At 43.3% G+C, this 24744-nt stretch overlaps 1 protein-coding gene across 1 annotated transcript in view; it reads left to right on the top strand.

The window, feature by feature from the left end:
• RCOR1 (REST corepressor 1) overlaps positions 1-19458 on the top strand; it is an 84554-nt gene extending 65096 nt beyond the window's left edge. Inside the window, exons 6-12 of the mRNA XM_040557553.1 lie at positions 1895-2013; positions 5497-5575; positions 9902-10096; positions 11086-11163; positions 11884-11941; positions 12481-12710; positions 15051-19458. Of these exons, the coding sequence (XP_040413487.1) occupies positions 1895-2013; positions 5497-5575; positions 9902-10096; positions 11086-11163; positions 11884-11941; positions 12481-12710; positions 15051-15092 (801 nt within the window). The 3' untranslated portion in view covers positions 15093-19458. The remainder of the gene's footprint in view (positions 1-1894; positions 2014-5496; positions 5576-9901; positions 10097-11085; positions 11164-11883; positions 11942-12480; positions 12711-15050) is intronic.
• Positions 19459-24744: the final 5286 nt, after the last annotated feature.

Genomic DNA, 24744 nt, shown 5'->3' with positions numbered 1-24744 from the left:
AAGCTGTAGTTTGTTCAGCCTCTTTAAAGCACACCTGAAGGTCTGTGTTGCTGATCCTGCTGAAAAGGGAAAGGCAACCTGCCTCACAAGCATGAAGGAAAGATGCAAGGTCCCTTTCCAAAAAGGTGGCAGGAAGAGGCTTGCTCTCCTCATGTCCTCCTTGAATGTACCTTCACTGATGTTCATTTGTTCTTGCAGTCCTGTGGGCTCCAGCTGCCTTGGTTCAGGTGACAAGGGTGTCCACATACTGTGGCAGCTGATACAGACAGTCTGGAGAGTTGGGGACTCCTGAAGAGTGAAGCAGTTTTCTTCTTTATTCCTCTCTTCTTACATGGAGGGAGGGAGTATCCTGGTGAGGGAAAAAAAGAAAGAGGAATGTGAAGGCCTTCCTGCTGCTTGGTTAACCACTAAAGCGATAAATAAATAAATAAAAATAAAAAATCACCCTTCAGTTTATGTGCAGCAACATGACTCTGTCCCTGAGTGAAGTGCATTCCAATACAGGGAAGCCAAGCTCATACACTGTTCCTGGGTAATGATTTTTTTTTTTTTTACCGTTTCTCCCAGAAAAAACTATCCTACATGAAAGGAATTAAATGGCACAAAGCTTTGTGTTTAGCAGGGGACAGGAACCGGGGAGCGGGTTAGCTGTTAGTTTATATCTGTTGGCCCATTAGCACCATTGCGGCTTGGAACAGAGGGAAAGTCACTGAAGTCAGAGAATGAAAAGTGAGTCGCGTTACTTACCGGAGCTGATTCTGATGTTTTGGCACTCGCAGCGTGTGCTTATAGCCAAGCTGATGTTTGTCACAAACAGCCTTGTCCCTGAGTTTGTTCTGTGGAACTCTGTAATCTCAACGTACCAGCCTGCTGCATGGCTGCTGGCAACCCAACACCAAAGTAGCTCACTGAGGAGGCACAGTCCATGTTCTGCCAGAGCAGGTGGAGCTATGCCTGTGTGCAATTGTGGACCAGCGTGGTAGTTCTGGTGGGATCCACTGTTAGGACCTGAAGTCAATCTGCAGTCTGAGAACCAGCTAATTGCAAGTGAAGACTTCAGCTCTAGTACCTGAGTAAGAGAGGTCTGGCTGATGCTCAGTTTTGTTTTCCTCCCCAGCCATCCTGCCCTCCAAGCTGAATCAGACTTTTATCTAAAACCTGTTTCATTCAGCGAAAGGCTGGTCTTTCACCTTGTGGAAGTCCTGTGTAAGAATATGCATGCTGAATACCTCAGAAGTAGAGAACTAGGCTTAATGTAGCTTTACTCTTTCCTGAGGCAGACTTTATTCTCATAGCTACAGGGCATCATAGTTAGTGTAAGAGGACAAAAAAAAAATCTGACTTGTGGTTTTCCGATATCCTCAGTTAACCATACAATGATGTTTCACCTTTTGAAAGCATCTTTTGTTGAGATCTCTGAATAGATTTCATCATGTGAATGGTGTGGATAGGCCTTTTTAACCTGACATCAAAGATATGTTTGGGATGTAGCCTGCAATTCAGCAATTCCTACATTTGCTTACACATGCTTGTGTTGGCTTTTAAAACTGTTTGCTCACTTTCAAGGATCCATTTTGGATTTGTTCTTGCTATGTTCCTCTTTTCTGAAGGGAACCAGCTACCTGGCTGGTCAGCGGAGGCTTGCTGAGACGCTCTTTATAGATTTTGATGTCCCAAATGGTAGGCATTAACCTGAAACAGTCCCCTACAGATTTCTTTTCTTTCTTCCTTTCTTTATTTTTTTGAAAGGCTGCAGAACTGCCTCGCTTAAAATTTTCAGAGAATTTAAAGTAGAGAATCAGATGTTCCTTGACAAAAACCAAACCAATTGTGGGTGAACTCCTGGGGTTACTTTACATATAAGCATATAAAAGGATACGTGTTTAATTTACAGCTTCCTGACAAATCAATAGCCAGCCTGGTGAAATTTTACTACTCCTGGAAGAAGACAAGGACTAAAACTAGCGTGATGGACCGTCATGCTCGTAAACAAAAAAGGGAACGTGAGGAAAGGTAGGTTTGCAAGCAGAAAGGCTGTGTATTGATGCACACTGATTTCCTTAGACTACCTCAGATATTGCGGTTAGTTGGTAAGAAACTAGGTGTAGGAATTTCCCCCCAGATGTTTCCTGGTACCACTCCTTCCTTCCCCACCCCTTCTTCCCTGCTGTGCATGTTTTGCTTTGCTCAAAGCCAAAAGGAATCTGGCAGCAATTAACTGTGCTCCTTTCTCCAACACTGGGCAATTCCTGATTGCCCTGTAGTGCAGTGGTCACCATCCCAGCACTCTAGGTACTTTTTTCTCTGATACTGCTTGAGGGTGGAGAAAATGAAATTAAAACTGATGTTTACAAGCTGTTTGGCGCTGTTGCCAGCAGAGCCAGAAAAGCTGATGAGCAGCACAATAAAAGGAAGTCATAAAACAGCTAGAAATCAGCCTTTATTTCCCCTATGCAATGCTCAGTAGAACAAGAACACGCACCTGTTGGGGCACAGGCTCCAGTGCAGCACCTCTCAGCCTATGCATGTGCACCCACACCCCCTTTCCCCTGCCTTTCACGTGGAAAACTCGTACCAGTGTAAGGCTTTCGGGCCAAGCTCTGTTTCCTGAGAAAAATGAAGTTAGACCGGGAAGAGGGGAGCTTAGGGTGACGCCTCTGACAGCGGTGTCCCAAGGAGCTGGTTGTGTTAAGATCCAGGTGGTGGTGGTGGTCAGGAGGTCACCAGATTCTGCAGATGGGCCTGACTCCTGCTTGTGCAGCTTTGCCTGCACGTTGGACCCCCCTGGATGTGTGCCCTTGAAGAAGGTGGGTCAGCCAGTGGCCGTGTGTATTGCTAGAAATACCTGCGCAGTTAGAGCTGCCACTCGGTGACTTTGCCTAATGCTGGAGCTCAGCTCCAGGGCCTCAGAAATGCTGTGGCCTTGGGTGCATGAAAGGAAAGCCATCCCTCTGAACAGCAGCAAGTGCATCTGCTTGATGTGGGTGCCTTCTCAACCTGCAGTAAAAAGCAGTTTACATCTTTGCAACCCAACTTGCCTAATCGTGAGGTGTATGCATGGCTTTGGAAGACTCCTAACCACACTGGGCAATGTTCTGCAAAGGCTTTTCCCTCAAAGGAGTCGCTGCTGTAGTGCTTCCCAGAGAGCCATGTGCTGGCTCCAGCGCTGTATGATGAGCCCTGTTTGGGAAGGGGGAAGAGATGCATATTGCCAGAGTTGAGATGTATCACACCAATGACTCACTCAACCTCTCCCATCTTCTCACTAGATCAACAATACTTGTTTAACAGGCAGGGCCAGGGAGAATACTACCAGCCAGCTCGTTCAGTAGTTGGTTGGCTTTCTCTGACCTGGCTTTCTCTTTCTCATTCTGTTTTTCTCTGCAAAGGTTGTCTTGATTTTTTTTTTCCTTCCCATCCTGCTTGTTTTTTTTCTTTTTCCTAGTAACTTATAAGAGAAAATCTCTTATAAGGAGTGTGTGTTTGTCTAGTACTGTGTAGTCAAGGATCTTTTTAATACTATCTCTTTTTTTTTTTTTTTTTTCCTGTGCTCATATATGACAGTACTGCAGTTTGGAAATGTACCTCTCTGGTAACATATATCTGTTTATTGGATGAAGCAGCACCTCTGACCAAGAGGTGACTGAGAAAGAACTGTATGTGCTGCCACGTGCTGTAATTTTGCAGCCTTTGAAGAAGGCAGCTGGACTGGAAATGCATAATTTGGTTTACATTTACAGCAAGCTCAGCACCAGGCTTTCAGCTTGATGCTAGTCTCCCCCTTCTTCCCATCCCCTATGTAAAATAGTCAAACCTCTATGCTCCCAAAGGATTTTTCAGCTCAGCCATGTGGAGTGTGGAAATAAAGCTGGGTGAAGTGAGGATGCCTGAGTTTTGATGATGTGCTGTGCCACTGGGTGCTGGCAAAATTTCAAGTGTTCTTCAGTTAGTCGTGATCTATGTCCAAAACTGCAAAAATGAGTGAGTAGGTTTTGATCTAGCTCATGTCTAGAGAACTTGCTGGAATATGAGTGAACTGCAAGTGAAGTGAAGCCTGTGGAGGTTTGGCTTTTGTGGAAAGGCTGACAGTTGAACCCAGGTGAGAATACAACCCCATGTCCAGCAGAGCTGCCTTAAGAGAAGAGGCAGCCGGAGGTATCTCACTCAAGTACTGCGGTATTTCTTCTGCAGCTAGGCAGGGAAATTCCCTAACCTCTCAGGTTGTCACAGAAATAGCTCCCAGTGCATTTGGGACCAGGTTTTCAGTAGCCCTTCTGAGCTGTATGCAAGGAGCCATGTGTATGCAGCTCTCAGGGAGGTGCTTGAGAGCTTTATTCCTTGGAATCATGATTGTACAAACTAAATACCTTACAAACTAAATACCTCGTGGGTCAGCTGGTGGCTTGGGAGAGCGGGAACAGCTTGTGCGAGTGACTGCCCTTGTGGTGGTGGACACCAGCTCGAGTCACCCAGCAGTTTGTTCCTTAGGTGACACCTGCGCAGCAGCGTGGAGACAGCCGTGAGCTAAGTCTGAAATTAGCACCCACCTTACCTGCGGCACCCACCGAGCCTGCTGTCCCCTGCTCCCCTGGGGACAAGTTCAGGCTGCTCCCAGCATCCAGGTGCTGAGCACGGCTCCTGCCTGGGTTCCTCTGCCCTGCCTCGCGCTGTGTTGCTGTGACATACCTGTTCCAGCTGAAGTTCCTCATCCAGGCTGTGAAGTTTGACATGACAGAATAGGTTTATTTTTCTTATATAGTAATTCGAAAAAGGCTTTGATTAGATCAGATTTTTTTTTCAGTTTCTGGGCATCATCCCAAATGGTGCAATTAACTTCAGTTGTGTACAGTACAAAAATTCTAAATGGTGAAAATATATTCAATTTAATGTCTGATTAAAATTCCAATGAAGCCAAACTGGCCAGGTGTGCCAAGGTCACTTTCAGTATGGCCCCAATTTTATGCCTATTATTATTCTGTAACTGATGCCTCTTCTTCTTTTACAGGGGAGAATGAAATGTCAGATTGTGACTGAGAAAAAACATTTTTATGCTTGTTCTTGAGGGAGTTCATCTTGTGCATATCTTTTTTGCTAAATGTTAGAATTGTATGAAATCTGTGTTAGAGCTACTTGCTGTAATTCTTTGTCTGCATTTGTCTAAAGTTGTAATGCTCAGTGTTCAATGTTCTTTGAAAGATGTAATCAATTTCATGTGTCTTGCCTTCATCTGAGCAGACTTCCATTGTCTAAATACACTGATGTCTTTCTTCAAAGAGATGGTCTCTAGTATCCTTATAATTAAGAATTACTTGACTTAAAAACAAGTAAGTAGGGAAGAGAAATAACACTACGGACCCCCCAAGAAAAACATCCTGGTGGAAAAAGAGAAAGGAAAGCTGTTGGACTTGCTGTTGCATCCATGCATTTTTAGTATGCTATTTATAGAGAAACAGAGCCTCGCAAAGTAATACAGTGCTGTTTGCTTTTGTCTTCCAGTGAGGATGAAATGGAGGAAGCAAATGGAAATAACCCTATTGATATTGAAGTTGAACAAAATAAGGAGAGCAAAAAGGAGGTATAATTCTTTTCTTACTACTGTACAAATGAAAGTGTTTACTTACTACTTGATGTAGAAGCTGACAGTATCTAATTTTCTTTATTTGTGCTTTGTATGGCTGTCATACAAGAAAAGAATTGTCTTCAGAATTATTCTTAGATAAAGACAAGTATAGACAAATAAGGATGGAGCTGGAAAAATTCTAGACTTTACCATCACATGCTGGTGTACTATGTGAACATTTAGAGCCTTTGACTCAGGGTTGGCTGTGTTAGCTTGAACCACCTCAGTGATGGTTGAAGTCAAGCTAACTGCGTGCTGAGAATGGAGTAGAAGCACTTAAGTCCCTCCTTGGATGGCCTGGTGGAAGGGAAGTAAGTCCTTTGACCTGTTTTGGGTAGACTGGCAGGAGTGAGTTTATCTGCAGCATAGACTTTAAGGTCAATTCTTGATCTGCTGAAGGCATCAGCAGTAGTTCTGAGGATTTCAGTGACACCAGGATTGCAACTACAGTGGTGCATGGTGAGGGAGTAATCTTGTGTGGCCAGTTTTTATCTGTCAGAGGGGCCTTAGCCTGTCATGTGCAGAATATTTTACCTACTTAAAGCATAATATTTGAAGTGAGGTGCAAGTACTTCATTTTAAATAGGCGTGCAGTTCTGGATGGAAATAGAGCCACGCAAATATAAGACACTTCTGAAAACCATTAAACCTCCTGTGATGCCTAACTGGAAAGTGTATACTTTTATTTTCACGTGTGTAACTTGTCTGATTATCTGTTACTAAACAGGAATCTTGCAATTCAGCAGTAGTATGGGTTGTATATGTGCGTGGTACAGGAGGATGTTCACCCTAAGGCCTTCTCTCCTTGAAGTAGCTCCCTCTCCTGATTTCTCACAGCCTGCTTGCTCTCAGGGATGACAGTCATCATCATCTGATTTTATTTTTAATTTTTTTAAAAGGCTATATATAGGAAAAAACACCAGAATTATTTAAAACTGATTGCACAACAGGCAAAAGCAAGGGCCTAGAGCATTTTTTTGTCAGTTGCTGTCAGTGAGATTAATTCCTCTAATAAATTATTTTGAAGGGAAATAACTGAAAAATCACAGTATTCTGGTCTGTTCTCCACCCATGCCAGAGTGCTCTCTGTAGACTTCCCAGAAAAGCCTAGCTGTTACTTTCACTGAAGAAGCCGGCATCTCCAGTGACTTCCTAGGAGCAGGGTGCATGTCAAGCCACTCGCATACACTCTCACAAGAAGCTGAGTTCTTGAAAGCCTCAGCGACACCCAAATGTGAAGGATTCTCGCTTGGCTAAGCTGCAGCTGCATGCTGCAGCTGCCTAGTATATCTTGTGAATAATCAATACTATCATCTAATTTCCCATTTTTTTTAATAAAAACAAATCAGGTTAGGATTTCTTCCTAAGTTTTCTGAAAGCTTGCATCCATAAAGAGACCTTTCAGTCCCTTTTATTACTGCTTCCTTCCCTCCTGTGCTGGCGTGCTGTGAACTCGGTATACAGAGGGAACAGTAGTTCTTTGCCAGCTTAGCTGCCTCTGTTTTAAGGCCGAAAGCAAGCAGATGGCAGACAGCTACCATCAATACATCTTTTTTTTTGCAGAAAATCTTGCACGGGAGGTGACTGCCCTCCCTTCTGTACTAGCACAGGGCACGGTGTGCTCTCACCTGTCCGAAAGGTCACCTGAACTCGCCAGGTGCGTGCAGCCACGCTGTGGATGCAACAGCAGGCGGCCTTCTGGGGGCTCTTCTGGACAGTGATTGTTCTGCTGGGCAAAATGAAGCTGACAACCTGCTTAGCCTGCTCAGAGCTAATTTGATTTCGCAGTACTCGAGCCTGGAGCTGATTGAAATGCCTCAGGAGAGCAGGTATCCAGGAAGGGGGTCTGTTCCTGACGGTTGTGGTTGTTTCAACCACTTGGTCAGCGATGCACCACTAGCCCAGGACTTTTACCGTAAAGAACCTCTCTGTCCCAACCCCACAGAGATGGTTTTTCCAGCTCTAAGATGTGTCAGTTACTTTATGAGTTGTCGAGTAATACTGGGATTTCTCAGAGTATCTGAAATCTCTCATCTGTGTTTCCTCTTTTGGGGATCATTGGAGGGGGAATCTTCCCTTTTCTTAGCACTTTCAGTGCTAGTGCGACTGTTCAGGTTTCCTCAGATACTGACTCCATAAGAGCTTCTTGACATCTCTCTTCCTGAGGCAGTTCCTGGAAACGCCTCTCATTTCAGCCCATGCTCTTACATGGATTGAGCTTGGTCTTTGTTTTTAAACCATGAAATCTCAGGAAACCTTGTTTATATTAAGCAGGATTGTATCACTGAAGTGTTCTGGGTGGCAGCGGCACTATCTGAATAGAGGAGCGTTACTAAATCCTTGCATCTCAGTTCTGTTTTTCATGAGTTGATTTAATTCTACAGGAATGTGTGGCCAGGAAAGCAAGTTTCCAAGATAGGGTAGATTTTCGAATTTTCACAGCCTGTGCAATATCACTGGGGCTTAGAAGCATTTGGAGCTGTCAAAAACCATTCTGCTGGAGGTCTGGATTCTTGTCCACAGCGCAGAAGAGCTTCACATTCTTTGAACTGTGTAAAACAATCATTTGAAACTTGCTTCCATTTTTACTTAACGTTTGAGGCTTCTGGGATATTTCCACTGCAGGTATTGCCTGTTGGTCACCCTGCAGTTTGAACTAGTTGAGAGGCATTACTGCATGATCCTGTGAAATTCTGTATGCAGATGAAATATGAATAGATCTGAAACATCTAACCATGCTGAATAATTTACCTGGCTCAGTCATCAAAGTGCTTGCTTCTGAAGCAGAGTGCAGAGCTTACCTCACTTGTTTGTAGCTCAGCCAGCCCGGTTTCTCCTGCTCCCCATTCTCCACTGCAAAAAAAAAAAAGAAATCTGTTATCTGTCCTGCAAAAAACAATAGTTATTTCTTGCTCCTGGGCTTGCCTTCGGCGTTGTGTCTCATGGAGTTCTTTGTGCTGGAAGAGGCAAGAAAAAAGTTGAGAAGAGCCAATTGTCCGCTTTACTGCTCCAGTGCGGCTCTGGCCATTGAGCCTATGGAGAGGGTGCAAGCTGTTATCTGCAAGCAGCTGCACTGGGCTTCTCCAGTCTCTGGGAGGCAGAGCCAAGTGCTTACGTGGAGCTTTGTGCAACTTCATGTGGGTTTTAATGCTTGCTAATGAGCAAATGCCGCAGACTGGGCAGAAACTGCATGTAGCTGCAAATTAGGAGGGGAACAATAGTGCGAAGTGAAGCCAATGTTTTAAAGCTGGCAGTGATCAAGTAGAGGACTTCAGAGTGCGGCCTCCCCTCCCTCCTTTCTCTCTCCAACCACTTCTTCTGTTCTGTGTTCTGGGCAATATTCCAGCCGTGGGATAATAAATCTTGGGTATGTGTTGCTTATTGAAAGTAACTTCTGGAAGAGGTGGTTTTGGTATTAGAGAATCAAATGTGCTCTTGAAAGGACCTGTGGTATAGTGTCTTAGCTAACATACCTGTTAGCGGTGTGTGCCTAATTCTTTGCTTTAGACAGAAGGCATAAAAATTAGTGGTGTGCGAAATACTCCCTTTTCCAAAAGTGTTTCAAATTTTGTGGTCAAACTGCATCAGTTTAATGGAACAGTTATATATCAGTGCTGTGCAGGAAAACTTGGCTTCCAAGATGCCGTATAATGATCGAAGAGTTGCTTTGTAGTCACCTTGCTCTTCATCCTTAGCCTTTGAATAAGTTTGGTTTATCCCTTTTTGTCTGACGTGCAGAAAAACAAATCTCTGCAAACTCTTCTAGCTGTGTTCTTCTGTCTCCAGACTCCACTTTTTCTTCTGGTGCTCAGTTAAGCCAATTTGTTGAGACCTGATGTTGAAAGCAGGAAGGGAGGTTTTGGAGTGTTTGCAAATAACGAGGATATTCAACTGACTGAAAATTAGGCTTCTGTTCCCAAAATGAGAATGGGTGAAGGAGGCAAGAAGTATGTCCTGGAAATGTTGAAAGCTGCCTAGGAGAAAGGACAGATTTGTATAAAAGTGTGTGTATGACATGCCGCTTAAAGCACAAACAATTATTTCAGATTGCAAGCTACTCTTTTTCATTCTCCAAGCTTTGAGGATGACTGAAAACGAACAACTAAAACACCTACCTAATCTGAGAGCATAAATCCTGGTTTGAAAATGGCTGAGGAATCTAGAATCAGATTTTGTGATCACTTCAGGGCTCTTGAAAACAGCATCCACAGCTTGCCTTAATGTTTCTTTGGTCACTTAAAACGTTGCATTGTGTTTTGTAAAATGGCTGCTATTTCTCAGGTGCCACCCGCTGAAACCGTTCCTCAGGTGAAGAAGGAGAAGCACAGTACACAGGCCAAGAACAGAGCAAAGAGGAAACCTCCCAAAGGAATGTTCCTCTCTCAAGAAGATGTGGAGGCTGTTTCTGCCAATGCGACAGCTGCTACCACTGTACTCAGACAACTGGATATGGAATTAGTCTCAATCAAGCGACAGGTACGAATGAGAGAGTGCAAGAATAACTGCTCTTTTTGGTGGCAGTGTCTGTCACGTCTGCAAAATTCCCAGGAACTTGTAGCTAGATGGTGATGATGCACATCATTATGTGGCTTAATTGACAAGCTGCTAGCCTGTGCTACAAATGAATGCAGCCCTGCGCTTTCTTCTTTTATGCTTTAGTTTTGTGGGCAGCATACTTTGTACCTAAAGTGAAGCAAGGGAAGGAAAATCCACAGCACTGACCTGAAAGAAGTTTTGTTGGCTCTCAGAGTTTCTTGCAGTTCAGAGTTCCGTGTGTTTTAACTATGAACTTCCTTCAGGTATCACTGGATTCAGGAGTTTCTGATTTCAATCTGCAATTTCCTTCGCCTTTTCCTACGGTACTTGTGGAACAGCCAGACTTTTTTTTCTTCTTTCCTATAAAGGCATCTTACAAACTTTATGTACCTTTTGTTTGTCTGATGGGTCTCCCTTTTAAATGGTTATGGATAAATGTTACAGACAAATGTTTTTCAAATGTCTATTAGTAAAGACAGGTTTGCTACATGACTCTGTTTCCTAGATGAGAACATTTTCAGTATTTTTTGAAGCAGAGATCTGGCTCAAGCTCTTTATTAAACTTAATAGAATTGGTATTTTGGCCTGAAGCCTTCTTGGCACTCTGGGAGAAGCAGAGCTCTCTAGCAGTCTTTGATTCATTACTTGCTGTGAACAGGGCTTTCGTTTTATACTGGGCTTTATACAGACCTGGAAGTTGGAGCAGTTCTTCCTCCAAATAAGTTGCGGATAGGATAGAATAAAGTAAAGGGGGTCTCCCAGTGTGCCAGTTGCTCCTACATTCCTTTATTCCAATACAATAAAATTTTTTTAAAAAGAAAAGTGCTGAGGAGAAGTGGGATGCTGAACTTGTACGATTTCCACTAGGGCTGCTGGAAGGTTTGTCAAAGGTCTTTATCCTTGTTAAAGGGATGACACTTTCTTTTCAGATTCAGAATATTAAACAGACAAACAGCGCTCTCAAAGAAAAACTTGAAGGTGGGATAGAACAATACAGACTTCCAGAGGTAGGATCATTTTCTGACCCTTGTTTGTTGTGGAGATAAAAGCTAATCTGTGTTCATAAACCAGAGCTATTGATCTTCCCAGTAGACTAGGGCTGGTGCTATATTAGTTGTCAGTATGAATCAAGACTATTACCATGTTCACTGTTGCTGCATAACGGGGATGGGAGGCAAGAAGAAAGTTTAAAAAAAAAAAAAAAAAAAGGCTTAACATGCGAAAATGGTTTCTAGCAGAAGCACTGGTATCCCAGATAAACCATGTTTTTCAGAGTTGTGTCCATATGCCCCTGTGAGAGGTGGTGGTTCTAGATACTGAGAAATGTAGGAGAGATGTTAGTGGCCTGTCCTTCTCTTGGCACTCGGTGCTTTTGTTGTTGTTCTTCCAACTCTGGCACCTCGTGCTGGAAATAATTTGACCAAGATTACAGAAGGTGTCTGTGATAAAGACAAGTAGGTGCTTCTGAAGAGTTTGTGGCTCTTGGTTATCTGCTCAGACCATTCCCTCTCTTACTGTATTGCCCAGCGAGTCACAGGCGCCGCGTGTGTCACAGTTAACCGAACGGGTGCAGTTCTTTTTGAAAACATCTTGCTACTAAACTGAATGATAGCTTGACTAACAGTTAATTACTCGTGGTTTTGTGAGTTTTTTTTTTTATGAACTTGGGTACAAGTGAAAGCTGTTGCTTATGTTATTGGTAGTTACCAAATTTTTTTGACCTCTAGGTTGTTCAGAAATTTAATGCACGTTGGACCACAGATGAGCAGCTTCTTGCTGTGCAAGGTATGGCACTACAAGTCTGTTTGTACTTCAGGAGGTTATGATCAAAATACTATTACGTTTCAGAGCTGTGTTTCACTTCGGCAACTAATGAAGGGTTTTGATGTTGCTGTTTATTAAAGCCTAAAGAACAGATCTGAACAAGGAAACAATTCTCAACCCCTCCCCCAGCAATGTAAATTGTACCATATAAGTACTTGCACATGATGTCTTCTTGTCCAAGCTTTCTGAAAGTGAAACTCCACTGGGGAGACTGCTTTGCTATTTGCCTGTGCAACTTCTCAAGTAATACAGGTGTATTTACACAGGTCTTCTAGATTCCGTTCTGCTCTTCTTTGCTACACCTGCAATTCCTTTTCTTCTCCAGGGCTAGTCTTAATTTTGTCTCATGGAGAATTTAGATTTTTTCATGCTGGTTTAATCAGAGAAAGGCTTGAAACCTGGACAGAAGTTCAGCTTTGGATCCTCATGCTGTGACTTGAGCCTAATTTGTGGTCTTTGTGGAAATAACACTTTACTTTTGTTTTTCTTGTTGCTTTTAGCAATCAGGAAATATGGCCGAGACTTTCAGGCAATCTCTGATGTGATTGGAAACAAATCTGTGGTGCAAGTGAAAAACTTTTTTGTAAATTACCGACGTCGTTTCAACATAGATGAAGTTCTACAGGAGTGGGAGGCAGAGCACGGCAAAGAGGAGACAAATGGAACCAATAGCCAGAAGCCTGTAAAATCCCCCGATAATTCCACTAAAATGTCCGAAGAGGAAGATGAGGTAAATCACGCTTAAGTCATGTAAAGTTCCCAATCTGAGCTCAGTTCATATATATAATATTATATATTTCATATATATATATAATATTATATATTTAATATATAATATCTATATTTAAAAGTGTATATGTGTGCACAAGTATCTTCAATCAGTCGGTTTTTACTTCTAAACAAAATAAAATATATCTGAGCATATTTCACTGTATCTGGACATTCCAATCCCAGTATTGTTTTTGGGGAATTCTAGACATCTATAGAAGTGGAAAGAGAACACTTAATTTTGCAGCCCTCTGATGATATTGGTATCTCAGCAGCAGCAGCATGTGGACGATTTAATGATTACTGCTGAAACCTGATAGGTATTTATATCATTTGGATGTTTTCCCTGCACTCAGTTCTCCGAGCTGTTCAAGGTTTGGCTTTGTGAGACCTTACAGTCTTCCGAGGCAAAGCTCTTTCTTTCATTTTCATCATGGAGTGGTTTCACTTGAGGGAAGGGAAGAAAGCTATAAACAAGGGAAGTGTGTGATACTATTTGCTCTGGAATTACCTGGAGGCAAAATTTCCTTGAATTTACAGCAGTTTCTGTGAAGACACATTCTAGAAACAATCTTTTTCTTGCTCTCCTTGATAGAAGCTCACCAAGGTAACACTTCTCCAAAGGCAGCGTGTGCTTAAAGTTAATCAAGAGACTACAGAGTATCGAAATATGAAAGTTCGTTATAAAAATGTGTTATTAACACTTTCTTTCAGAAGAAAAACCCCACTAGAGGTTTGTATGTAAAAATGTCAGATACAGGGCTCCTTTGTGGCTAATTTTACATGACAGCTTAACACAAAAGCTGCATCTTCTCAAATGCAAATGCAGTTACCAGTGTAAGATGAATTTTGGTCTGTTGTGCATGGACTAAAGACTTTCTCCATGTGCTGCATATGTTTTTCTAAGTTGCCTTGATTGTGGTTGGTTCACTTGTACGTTGCCTGTTGTTCAGACGTTCAAAGAGCAGAACTTGATTGCTTCACAAATCCCAGTAATGTGTTCTCTGAAGCTACTTACACTTGGGGGCTAGGTCCAAGGGTATGACAGATAAACAAAACTGAACTCAAAAAACTTGCATTCTTAGGTTGTGAGTGAAATTGTTGCATTCCTATGGAGTTGGGAGGTGGAGCAAAGAATTGTACTCTTGTACGTAGCCATCTTTGAAAAACAAGTGGCTGATGTCACTGCCTTTTCCTGTGACCAGCACAAGTGCAGCACTAAATGCAGGACTTTTCTTCTCTGAGCCCTTAGAGATTGCCTGGCTTTAAACGCAACCTTAACCTCAAACGACAGCAAGGTCTGGTGAAACGACTGGTGGAATAGGAGTCATGGTCCCCAGACTAGTAAGGGAAAGTGCCCGGGCTGGAGCCAAGCAAGTGCAGTACAGTAAGGGATGAGGACAGAGCTTGTCTGCACCAGGCTGATGCTGGGGGGAGCCAGGCAGAGTGGCAGTGAGCTGCCAGCCGTGACATGCTGCCTATGCCTTATGCTAGCAGCACGTGGCTTGTGGTTCTCGATGCAGCCTATTCTGGACAGTAGGAACTGGTGTGTCATGGCTGGGAGGAGGAAGGTGCTGGCAGCACGGTGGGGATTTCAGCTACCCAGCCTGCACCTTTTTACAACGATGCGAGAGGAACGGGCACAAGGTTGTCCCACAATGGAGATCTAATGGCCTGCAAGCTCTCTGAGCAAATCAGGCATAAATATTGCTTCTCAAGAGTGGCTGTGAATGTGGAGATCCTGCCATCAGAGCTACTGTGAGCACGGTGCTGCAAGGAGCTGGATAACGGGGGCCTGGGTGGTTCTGGAGGCAAAGAGAAATGGGACCTGTAAGCGATCTCCTTGGGCTGGGAGGGATGTTCCTGGTCCCTCCTGAGCAGTATGGTGCAGCTGCAGCCTGCTCTTGAAAGCAGTCCCTCAGGTGTTCTCTCCTGTGGCTTGCCTTGTCTGCCTGGCCACCAGCTTAACAAAAGCTTCATCAGTCCTCTGACTTCTCTGGGCTTTCCCCTTGAATGTGTTTTCACAGCAAGTTACCCCCCCACCTTTGAAGCTGTTGGGTGAGATTGCTGATTATAAAGCAGCCTCAGCTCTGGTCTTAATTCTTGTTCTACCAACAAAACCTGGTATGGCTCAGAATAAGGGAGGCTGCTGGGATTCTCCCCATAAGCCAGGGTTCGGCTGTCTCGTTGCTTTCAGTACCTTGAATCTGGGGTAAAGTCTGGAGATGCAAGAAAGCTTATGTGTATTCATTTTTTAAAACTAAATGTTTTCTTTTTTTTTTCCCCTCCCTCTTCCTTCCAGGCTACTTCTGTTCTTGATGTCAGATATGCATCTGCTTCGTGAGAAGGTGCTGTAGCCTAGAACAATTTGTGTTGACTACTGTGTTATCCAGGATATCAGGTATTAGCAAACCTCAGACAGCCATCTGCATCATATCTGTGGACAAGCAGCTATTACCAAAAAAAGGCAAACGCTTCCAGTCCTGTGCTACATCTGCCTTAATCTCCCCTCATTCCTCCATACTGCCTCCACTTTCTTTCAAAAGCACCCAGGTAGCTCAGCTCTCCATTTCATCAACGTCCTGCTTAAGCATGAGGATTTCTAGAACCAGTAACACCTGTCTGTAATTTTGACCAACCTGCAAAACAAGGAGCTCCTTAGCAGGCCCCACAGTAACTCTACATGTTAGGAGTTCTTGTAATACTTGGTCCGTAGGGTATAAGTACGTACTGCTGCATGGCCTTGTGGTCTCCGCTTCCTGTGTATTCTTAAGATGACACTATTGTTAGTGAGCTTTCTATAAAGGAGAGGCCTGTGCACATGCCAGTGGTGTCAGGTTTGTTCTGAAATGACAGGGCATGTTAACATGCGATCTTGAACAACGCAAAGTGATAGGAAATTCTATTGCTAAGGTTTGGTCAGTCCAAGGTTGTAAATGTAACTCATTACACTTCTGGTTTGTGCAATTCTTTCCACTGTATTTGTGTGTTCTTGCTTCATAGAAAGCTCCCTAACTGAGCATTTTTATTCCTTTATATTTTAATGGCTTTTATTTAGTGCAAAAGGGAATACGTAACCTGAAACTGTTTGATACGCTATTTAACCCCTGGCATTCAGCATTTGCATTGTAACTTGTTAAATGAGTGCTACACAACTTTCTTTTTCCTGATCCTCTGTGGGATTAAGTCAAAGCAACTTTCTCTGGTGCCTCTCCTTTTTGGAATATGTGCCTTTTTACATTTGGCTACCATAGGTCACTTTCTGTCCCAGTGTCTCATTCCTCTTCAGAGCGCTGTTAGCCAAAGACATCAAACTACTTCTCCCAGTGGAAGCCTGGGCAAGGGTTGGAGCATGAAATTCAACCTTAAAGTAGTTTTTGGTCTCTTGGAAGTTCAATGGAGAAGAACCGGGTTAATTTCACTGGCCATTTAAACCCCTCTGAAGCACACATTGCTTTCATGTTCTGAACCAAAATATGCAATTTAAAATCTAAGAGGTGCTTTTCCAAATACTTGGTGCATGCAGCTTTCAGATCCCCAGCCCTCTGCTCAGATCCGTTCTGTGGCCTGTCCAGCTGGCTTGAACTGGAGCTGTTCTTGGAAGTCCTGCACTAGGACTTTGCACCTTGAACAGGGTGGTTGACTGCTGAGCAGACAGTATTTAGAGAAGCTAGAAGCAGCAGTATTACTCTTTGCCTGATGGGAAGCTGCAAGATAACACTAGTCACAAAGCATTTAAAAATGGTTAATTTAATGATGTGGTAAGAAACCAACAGGTGTCTTTGCAGATGGAGAAAAGGACCTTCTTTGTCCTTCTTCCTCTAGAGAGGATTTGAGCCAGGGTGGCACACAGCAGCGTGCAGCACCAGCCTCTTTTAACACAACCTGAAATGAGCTCGCCTGCGTCCTGACCTGCAGCTGAGGTGCTGCAGCTCAGAGGCTAGCTCTGAACTTGGTGCTGATGTTTGAGCTGCTGGGCCGTGCTGTGGTGTGTGCCATGGTGGCTCCGTCCTCTGACCCTAAACCAGCTAGGTTAATGTCAGAGAGCTGTGATGGCACCTCCGTCTGTGCGGACACAACCCAAGAAAAGGCAGGGGAGGTTCCCTCAGTTACTGCCGAGGTTACATCTTCCTTGGACCTTGTGTGGGGAAGGTGATTCAACATCAGAAATCAAGCTGTGACACACAGGCAAAGGAGCAGATGAGCATTTCTTAGGGCAAGCTACAGTGTTTAGCCCAGAAGGGGCCTATTTCAGCCGCTCCTGCGGCTATTTATGAGCAGCTTCATTCTGGTAGCTCCAGAGAGATCCTTTGAGGTGATGAGGGGATAGAAGGGAGCTATTCCCTGTCCTCTGTTGGAGACCTGTAGTCGCTTAAGGTGACCCAAGTTTGTGGCAGCATCTCTACAGCTGTCTGTGTGAAATGGCAGCTCTGAGGGTGGACCTGCATGCGTTCCTTCAGCCCTGTGCCAGCTGGAGCTGGGAGGCTCCTGTGGGAGAGGACACTAGTCATTAGCCAGTGTGAATCAGGATTAAGGCCGGGCAAATAGCACTGCAAATTCGGCTGCCAGTTCTGGTGGAAAGAAATGCCGCTCATTAGGAATACTCCAGCATTAAACTTCTCGCTGGTAGGACCATGCCAGTGGGAGAGGAGTGCGTAAACTTGCATCCCAGCTGGTGAAATTCATCAGGTAGGGCTTCTGCTGGTGAGTTAGTTACCTGTGAGGACTTCTCATCGGTTTTTGCCCTCAAATCTGTCCATCTTACGATCAGAAAAGTTGTGTTTTGGCTTCATCCCCAAGGGGTAGGGGGAAACATGTATAATTCATGATATTAGGAAGAAAAAAGTTGTTAAATTACTTCTCAGTTGACAGCTATCTTATTGTAGTCGATACATACAATATAATAGCACTGTATTTTAAACGTTTAGTTTTTTACGTTCTCTTTAACTATGTTTTTAAATGCGATGAAATCATCTTAGCTTTTGAAAGTTTAAATGGTTTGGTCTTGTTTAGGTGAAGACCCTCTTTTTCTTTTTTAAATGGATCAAGCATTAGATACATCAACTGGTTGCATTCTGATTAGAAGGGTCCACAAAGATAACTGCGTAAGATAGAATATTCACTTAAAATTTTGTTTCTTAAACTATCAATGTGAATGTCATAATTATATATATTTTGTGGAAAATGGGAAATTATTTCTCCTAAGTATAAGTTATTGTGCAAAATATGGTATCGTTAAAGAAAATGATAGTTTAAGTTTTAGTTTTTAGAAATCTTAAAGATATAAAAGTGTATTGCATATGCATAAACAAATTTCATTTGTTCTATTTAATTTTTATGTAGTTGTGTAAAGTGCTAGGTAGCTTCTTTTTTCGCTTATCCATTAAAACAACCTTGTTACTTGAATATTCGTGTTTAACTGGTTTGAAACAGTGATCAACTTTTGTAATATAATCTTATAACCAAGGGAAAAAAAATACATGCCTCAGTTGTGCTTAACAATATAGCAACAATGTACAATCAGATGCTTAAGACCATAGTAGCCATAACTGGTAGTGCAGCCACAATGGTTGTCTTGATATATTTAATACCAATGGGGATAACGAAATCTTAATATATTTTTACAAGTTTGCAACCAGGAAGACCCCATAAATATTCACTAGAACACTTTTTTAATAGTTACAATAAGAGTAAAACTCTTAATCTCTTAAAGCAATGTCCTGACAAACATTTTTCTTTCCTGTACAAAGACATCTGAAACATTATGTATTAAAATATGCTCATTGTCACTTTAAATTTCAGTTTTTATTATCTAAATCGCTAAAATGCTGTTGGTATTCTTGCACACCAAATATGAGCCAAACAGTGCATTACACTAACTTGATCACTGGGTTTGTGAACATAAATCCCCAAGTCAGTGAAGCGCAAAAATGTCCTAAGAGATTTTTTCTGATAACGCATTTTTTCAAATCTGTATAAAATTATGCATACCCCATTCAATGATGAATGGCCTGATACTTACTCTTTAAAAAAATTTAAAATAAAATCATTTTATGAGCTCCAGCTTGTCTTCAGCAAGTCAAAATCTAGTGATCTTGTGCAATGCCCCTAAAGCAAATACTTTCTGCCACTCCCTGGATTAATGCAGCTTTTCCTGTTGATAGTAAAGCACAATTGCAGTGAAAGTTACAGTTCAGAAGATGGAAGGTCAGTATAGTCTATGCATGTTGTATAATAATGAGTGTTTACATTCATATTCTCCTAAAATAAAATTTATACTGGAGTGTATAGTATTCCATTATGTAGATTTTATCAATTTTGTTAACTGCTTATAGATTGCTTAAAAGAAGTTTTTTCAAGATTTTAAAAGATGTATAAGGTTAAGTTTGCAAATATAATGGAAATGCTGTATAGCTTTTGAAGTGATAAAATACTCGTTGGGATTTTAAAGAAAGTATGTTGTAATAATGCTGTTGTAAGTAATATTTTAAATGTCTTTTTTGCCTGTTTTCTATTATTCAGCACACTTACTGTGATGAATGTTCATAGCATTATAAAACTGCTTAGCCAATGAAAAGTAACATTTGGTTTTGAATTATTTTACTGTATGAGGAATTATAGTGGGGTAAATTCCTTTGTGAAATTCTACATAATTCATTTTTCTATGATTTCCAATGTTTGCTGACATCAAATAAAATTTTTTCAAGCCATTGATGTAATAAAATATGTAGTAAAACGTTATTGATGTAAAATACTGTTCTGAAATGTGATCGATCACCTACCTCTCAAATTTTGGTCACGAGAGCCACCAGTGGGGGGCTTGCCCCTTCCGTATCGCACGGTGGGCATGGCGCTGCTGGAGCAGCGGTCGCCTGTCGCTGCAGAGCCCCAGCTTGGGGAAACTCGCTCAGAGCTTTGTAGGGCCGGGGTGCCTAGAGCAGTCTGCTGCCCGAGGGCACTGGTCACGCTGGTGGCCCTGGAGAGACCCGTGCTGCTCCTTTTCTGCCCGTGCGGTGTATTCCTTCCCCAGGTTGTGCTGGCAGCGCTGCTGCGAGGCAGCTCCGGAGCTTGGGGAGCGCTGGGACCGGTCCTGGCTCGGCGCTTCCAGCCCAGAGCCAGAGCCTGGCCCGTAGGGTATGGATGGAGACGACCTGGCTGCCTGTCACTGCCGTAGTGAGTACAGACTGCTGTCTGCGGCGTACCGAGGGCTAGCCACCCGGCTATACAATTTAACAAATTGCCATCTTTGGCTGCAACAAAAGAAATGCGTTTAAAATACACAGCAAAAACGGAATCGTACCCTTCAAGCCTAGCAGTGTGTGGATGTCGCTACCCCGCATGCTCCAAATGGCAGGAAACTTTGCACTGGGGTTCTACCTTGGGATTTTCCGAGGTAATATTTGCTGTCTTCCCATGCTGGATGCAACAAAGCAGTACATGCAGAAGCAGCCAGGACACTATAGGGCAGTTAAAGGAAAGTGCTTTGTGTTGTCCTGTTGCATTCAACAGGTAGGTTGCCAGCAGTGCTCTGTGAGCTTTTTGGGTATTGGTACGTGGTAAATGGTTTGCTTGCGTGTGTTAAATCCGGCAGAACTAATACTGCAAGTTACTGTGGTGGTTTCCAATGCTAGTAATGTATGGAGGGCAGCAATTAGTCATGCCTTCATATACTGAAAAACTGGGAGGGTAGGGAAACATAGGGAGTGTTTTCTTGGGGGTGTTTTACTGCAAAAAATCTTTGTAATTTTCCTGGTGGTAGAGACTGCAGTACCAGAACAGTAAGGGAGTAATCGGCTTCTTTAGCAGAGCTGTCTGACTTGGATCTTTCAGCCCTTAACCCCCAAAACCAGCCACCTCTTCCTGTCCACACATTTCCCCCCCAGCCCCAAGCAAAAGCAAGTGAAACAAAGGAACTTTAAGGAGGGAAGAAGCCTGGGACTCCCTGTGCCCAAACGTTTACCTGAGAAATCTCCTGGAGAGTCTGGGAAGCAAAGGTAAAGCAGTGGTGGTGCTCCCATTTTTGAGAGCATAGGGGCTACGTTTCTACCTAGTGACGGTATGTGTTTGTAAGTGGAGGTGCAGTGTTGAATTAATGCTGAACGGAATTAAAAATGCTGTATTTAATGCTGTATTTAGTACTCCTGATAGCCTGTTTCCTATATAAATAACTAGGTACCTAGGCTTCCACTGTTGAAGTCTTAAGGCATCAGCTATTGTGGTTTAGACTTGAGGGTATAAATTTAATTAAGGTTTAGACCCCAGCTGAGAAGGGGAATGTAGGTATATGGGCAAACCTCCGTTTCCAAAGCACATGTGTGTGTCCTCCAGGCCCTTCCCATCTCTGCAAGCTGTGAGTATGAGCAGCACCAAGAGCTTTCTCCCGTAGCACCAGAGCTGCCACACAAGGTATAATATATAAGCTAGAGAGGCTGAACTTGAAGAGTGCAGTGATGGTGCTGTGGTGTGCTGAGATCTTAATCTAATGCCCAAACGCCAGCTTTTTGAAATAAAACAGTATAAGCGTGGTTTTCATTCCATACACTAACTTTAAGTGTGTAAAATAGAGCATCATGTTAGAGAGAAAACTGGGTGCCAAATGTCATCTCGTGCTCTGGCTCATTTACCAAATTCTTTGAACCAGTAAGAAATGTAACTTCTGGTCTTCCTTTTAATAAATAGTAAACAATGTGTGCTTTTAAAAACAAAACAAAACAAACAAACAAAAAAAAAAAAAACAACAAAAAAACCAAAGGTGTGCTGACAGGTAGGAGAATTGTTTGCTGAAAAAGGGAGGGAATTGCTATGAAATATTAAGGGAACTACTATCATTGAGAAAGGAAAGTCTTGAGGTCAGTAACATGGAGGAGGTCTGAAGTTTCATCAAAAAAGGAGAAATTACTTGGAAGTTTCCCCTATTCAGAAAGAGAAAGTTCGCTTGCAAGTTTGCATAACACAGCCTAAAATATGGCAACAAAGAGCAAGGACTGGAAAGATTGCTCAGCCAAGAAGTTTACATGGTGAAGATCAGGCAATGGGAGTAGAAAGACAACTGACAAACGTCATGCTGACTGGTGTTTGTTTTCTACCAGCGATGACCGAGGGAGGCAGCAATCTACTCAAATTTTGGATGGATGTTTTGCTGTAGTTTTCTCTAAGGCAGTCTGGAAGAGGAGGTGTGTGAGATAATGGAAATGAAATGCATGCGTGGGAACTGGGGGAAACTTCTGTGCATCTGCACACTTCGGGGAAGCAGATATAATGTGTCTGAAACCTAGCATGTGAAGACCTGAATAAGCCTTTAGAATGGAGGATGATACTATACAACTGATAAGAGTGCAGTGATATCTAAAAGAAAAAGATGAATAGAAGATCCAGGCAGCTGCAGACTTCCTGATATTACCTTGTGTGTGCAAGGTTTAGAATATCTCCTGATTGAAAGGAGACTAAGGAGGATTAATAAAATAGAAGAGTGTACACAGTGGGTTTGGCAGAGAGACTTGTGCCAGACTAGTCAGTCACGAGGCGTGGGATTCATCGGTAGGTATGGTTATCGCTGCCTGAGCTGGTCGCCCAGAATCCCTTAGAGAGAAATAAGCTTTCTTAGGGTGTAATTAATTTAATCCTAAATTATATGTTGAAAACTGATCTAATGTATTACACCCTGAAAGCGCTCATTTCTCTCCTTTGATTACACAGAGCCTAAGGCTCTGCCTCAGATGTGGAAGCTGGGCACGAGCCGCGGTAGTGCCGTGGCGTGCGCTAACCCCAGGAGGGACAACGATGCGACGAAGACCCCTGTGTGGCAGCGTTACGCGTTGTATTTCCAGCTAGACGAAACGTTAGTGCTGTCGTACCGACAGTTTGAAAAGCTGCTCTGGTGTATTGTGTATGATCTGGGTTCATCCTCTTGAAGATGGATCACCTGAACAGAAGGAAGCGGCGGCGGTGCGTGGGTTTGCTTTGCTCAGGCAAGTGGGACAAGGGCTGGGGGTTGTGCCCCTTCCCTGGAAATGGCACCCCTGAGGTCGCCACTTAAGACAGCCTTGGTGGGAGGAAAACTATGGTGGATTTTAGTCTGCTTGTAACCTTGGTGAGGTGATTTTTCCTGACTGGGGTTCAAATCTCTCCACCAATGCTCAGTTCTGCAAGCACATGAAGAAGGTACTGTGGTTACCGAGCTGAGCTCCATTTTGCAGAAGACTCTTCCCAACTCTACGCTCCTAGGTACAGAAGAGCACTGGGTAAGATGCCATTTGGGTCCACCCTTTCTGCTGGCTGGTTTTCCTCTGGTGGGACTGTAGTGGCGTTGAACCTTAGAGATTTGTGTGTTGGTAGGGCCACAACCTATGGTGTGAGGGTGCTCCAGGAGGCAGGCCTCCATTGGGAGCCTTTCCCTGTTTTGGGAGCTGCTGGGTCCACGACTGTGCTCGGCGTGCAGCCCATGGGATGGAGATAAATGCCTTGGGGACAAGGAGACTAAGAGAAAGGAGCCTTTGGCCAAGCAAAAATTACGTAGTGGCACCCTGGTCTGGATTTTGCACTTGCTGCTCTGGGTGGAGGAACTGCTTTGGGGAAGCCTTGCCTTGCTCCAGTTGCCTTGCTCTGCCTTGGACCGCAGCCTGCAGCAGCTGGGCCGCTTGCCATTGGGATGCAGCAGCTCTGGGGCCTCGCTGCTGGTGCAGGGAGGGCTTGGGAAGGGCGTTCGCAGGAACATCAGCAAGCCTTGTGACTGCTGCTACAGATCTCTGCTACTCTGGGGTTTGTGCTGTTTGTGCCAGTGGTTGTTTTATTTATTTGTTTGTTTGTTTGTTTGTTTATTCTTCTCCATCTTCCTTTGCATAAGATGAAATAGATCCATTATAGGAAGGATTGGCTTGGAGGAATCCGTTTCGTTTAATTTCAGTAGTTACTGGATGTCGAGCTTACCCAAACTGCAGCCTGGCGCGTCCCATAGTCTTGTCCATCTCCATCACTTCTGAATTTCTTATCCTGCTTTCCTGTAGGAAGGGTCCCTACTCCTGTCCTGTGCTATTTCCTCCTGAAGGAGGATTAAATCTGCATCCTGCCCCAAGATAGACTGGGAAGTCTGGGCTAGAGCTGGAAGCTTCTACAGTTTCTAAACAAATGTCCTCAGGGGGGTCCCAAATTTTAGTTGCTTGCTGAAATATGCCTCTGATAACAGAACTGGCTTTTCTGTGACTTGGTACCTCATAAGAACTCTAGAAATATCCCTGTACTGGGAGAAAAAAATCATCGGCCTCAATTGCTGTTCTTTTGGGCCCTGTGTCCCATTTCTCTTGAAGAAACAGTTCAGGTCGGTACTGCCAAAATTCACTTATGATGAAAATGTTATTCTTACCTATTTAATATCATTTTTGGCCTTTCCAATGCAACTATAGGGACAACTTTTCTGATGTCAAAGTAACTTTACACCTCTGATCAGTATGCTGTGCTGTTAATGTTCTGCCTTTTAAAAAATAAAAAAAATAAAAAATTAAAACCAAGTATCTTCGTCATGCTGTTATTAATGTAACCGAGGGGGAAAAAAAAGCAGTTAATTAAATGTTCTTCTTTAAGCTAATTTCCTTTTGTTGCATGGCTAGTTCTCTCTCCTCCTTGCACAATCAAGTCTCACTGGTACAAATATTCCTAGAAGATACCTTTTAAGTTTAATCAAATTCTCCTTTAAAAGTGTTTGTACAAAGATCCCACTTCCCACAATTAATCATGCAAGGCCCTAGGTGCAGTGATGCCGTCCTCTGGAAGCAAACAATACCCATGCCTGTGCTCCACCACAAACAGACTCTTGGTTTGACTTTCAATGAGTGACCCAGAACCACAGGGGGATTTAGCAGCAGAAAAATAATTTGAGAGAGTTGTGATATGGACATAAGGAAGATAAACTAGTCAGGCAATTTGTTACAAACACTGCCTTTAGCTCTGGGCACGGATGGATGGCTTCTCTTCCTCCAGGAGGAACTCCTGTTTTATTTCTG

This window comes from Cygnus olor, chromosome 5, assembly GCF_009769625.2.
Source record: "Cygnus olor isolate bCygOlo1 chromosome 5, bCygOlo1.pri.v2, whole genome shotgun sequence".
NCBI classification, from domain to species: Eukaryota; Metazoa; Chordata; class Aves; order Anseriformes; family Anatidae; genus Cygnus; species Cygnus olor.
The sequence above is the reverse complement of the archived record's forward strand: the minus strand, read 5'-3'. Positions and strand labels throughout refer to the sequence as shown.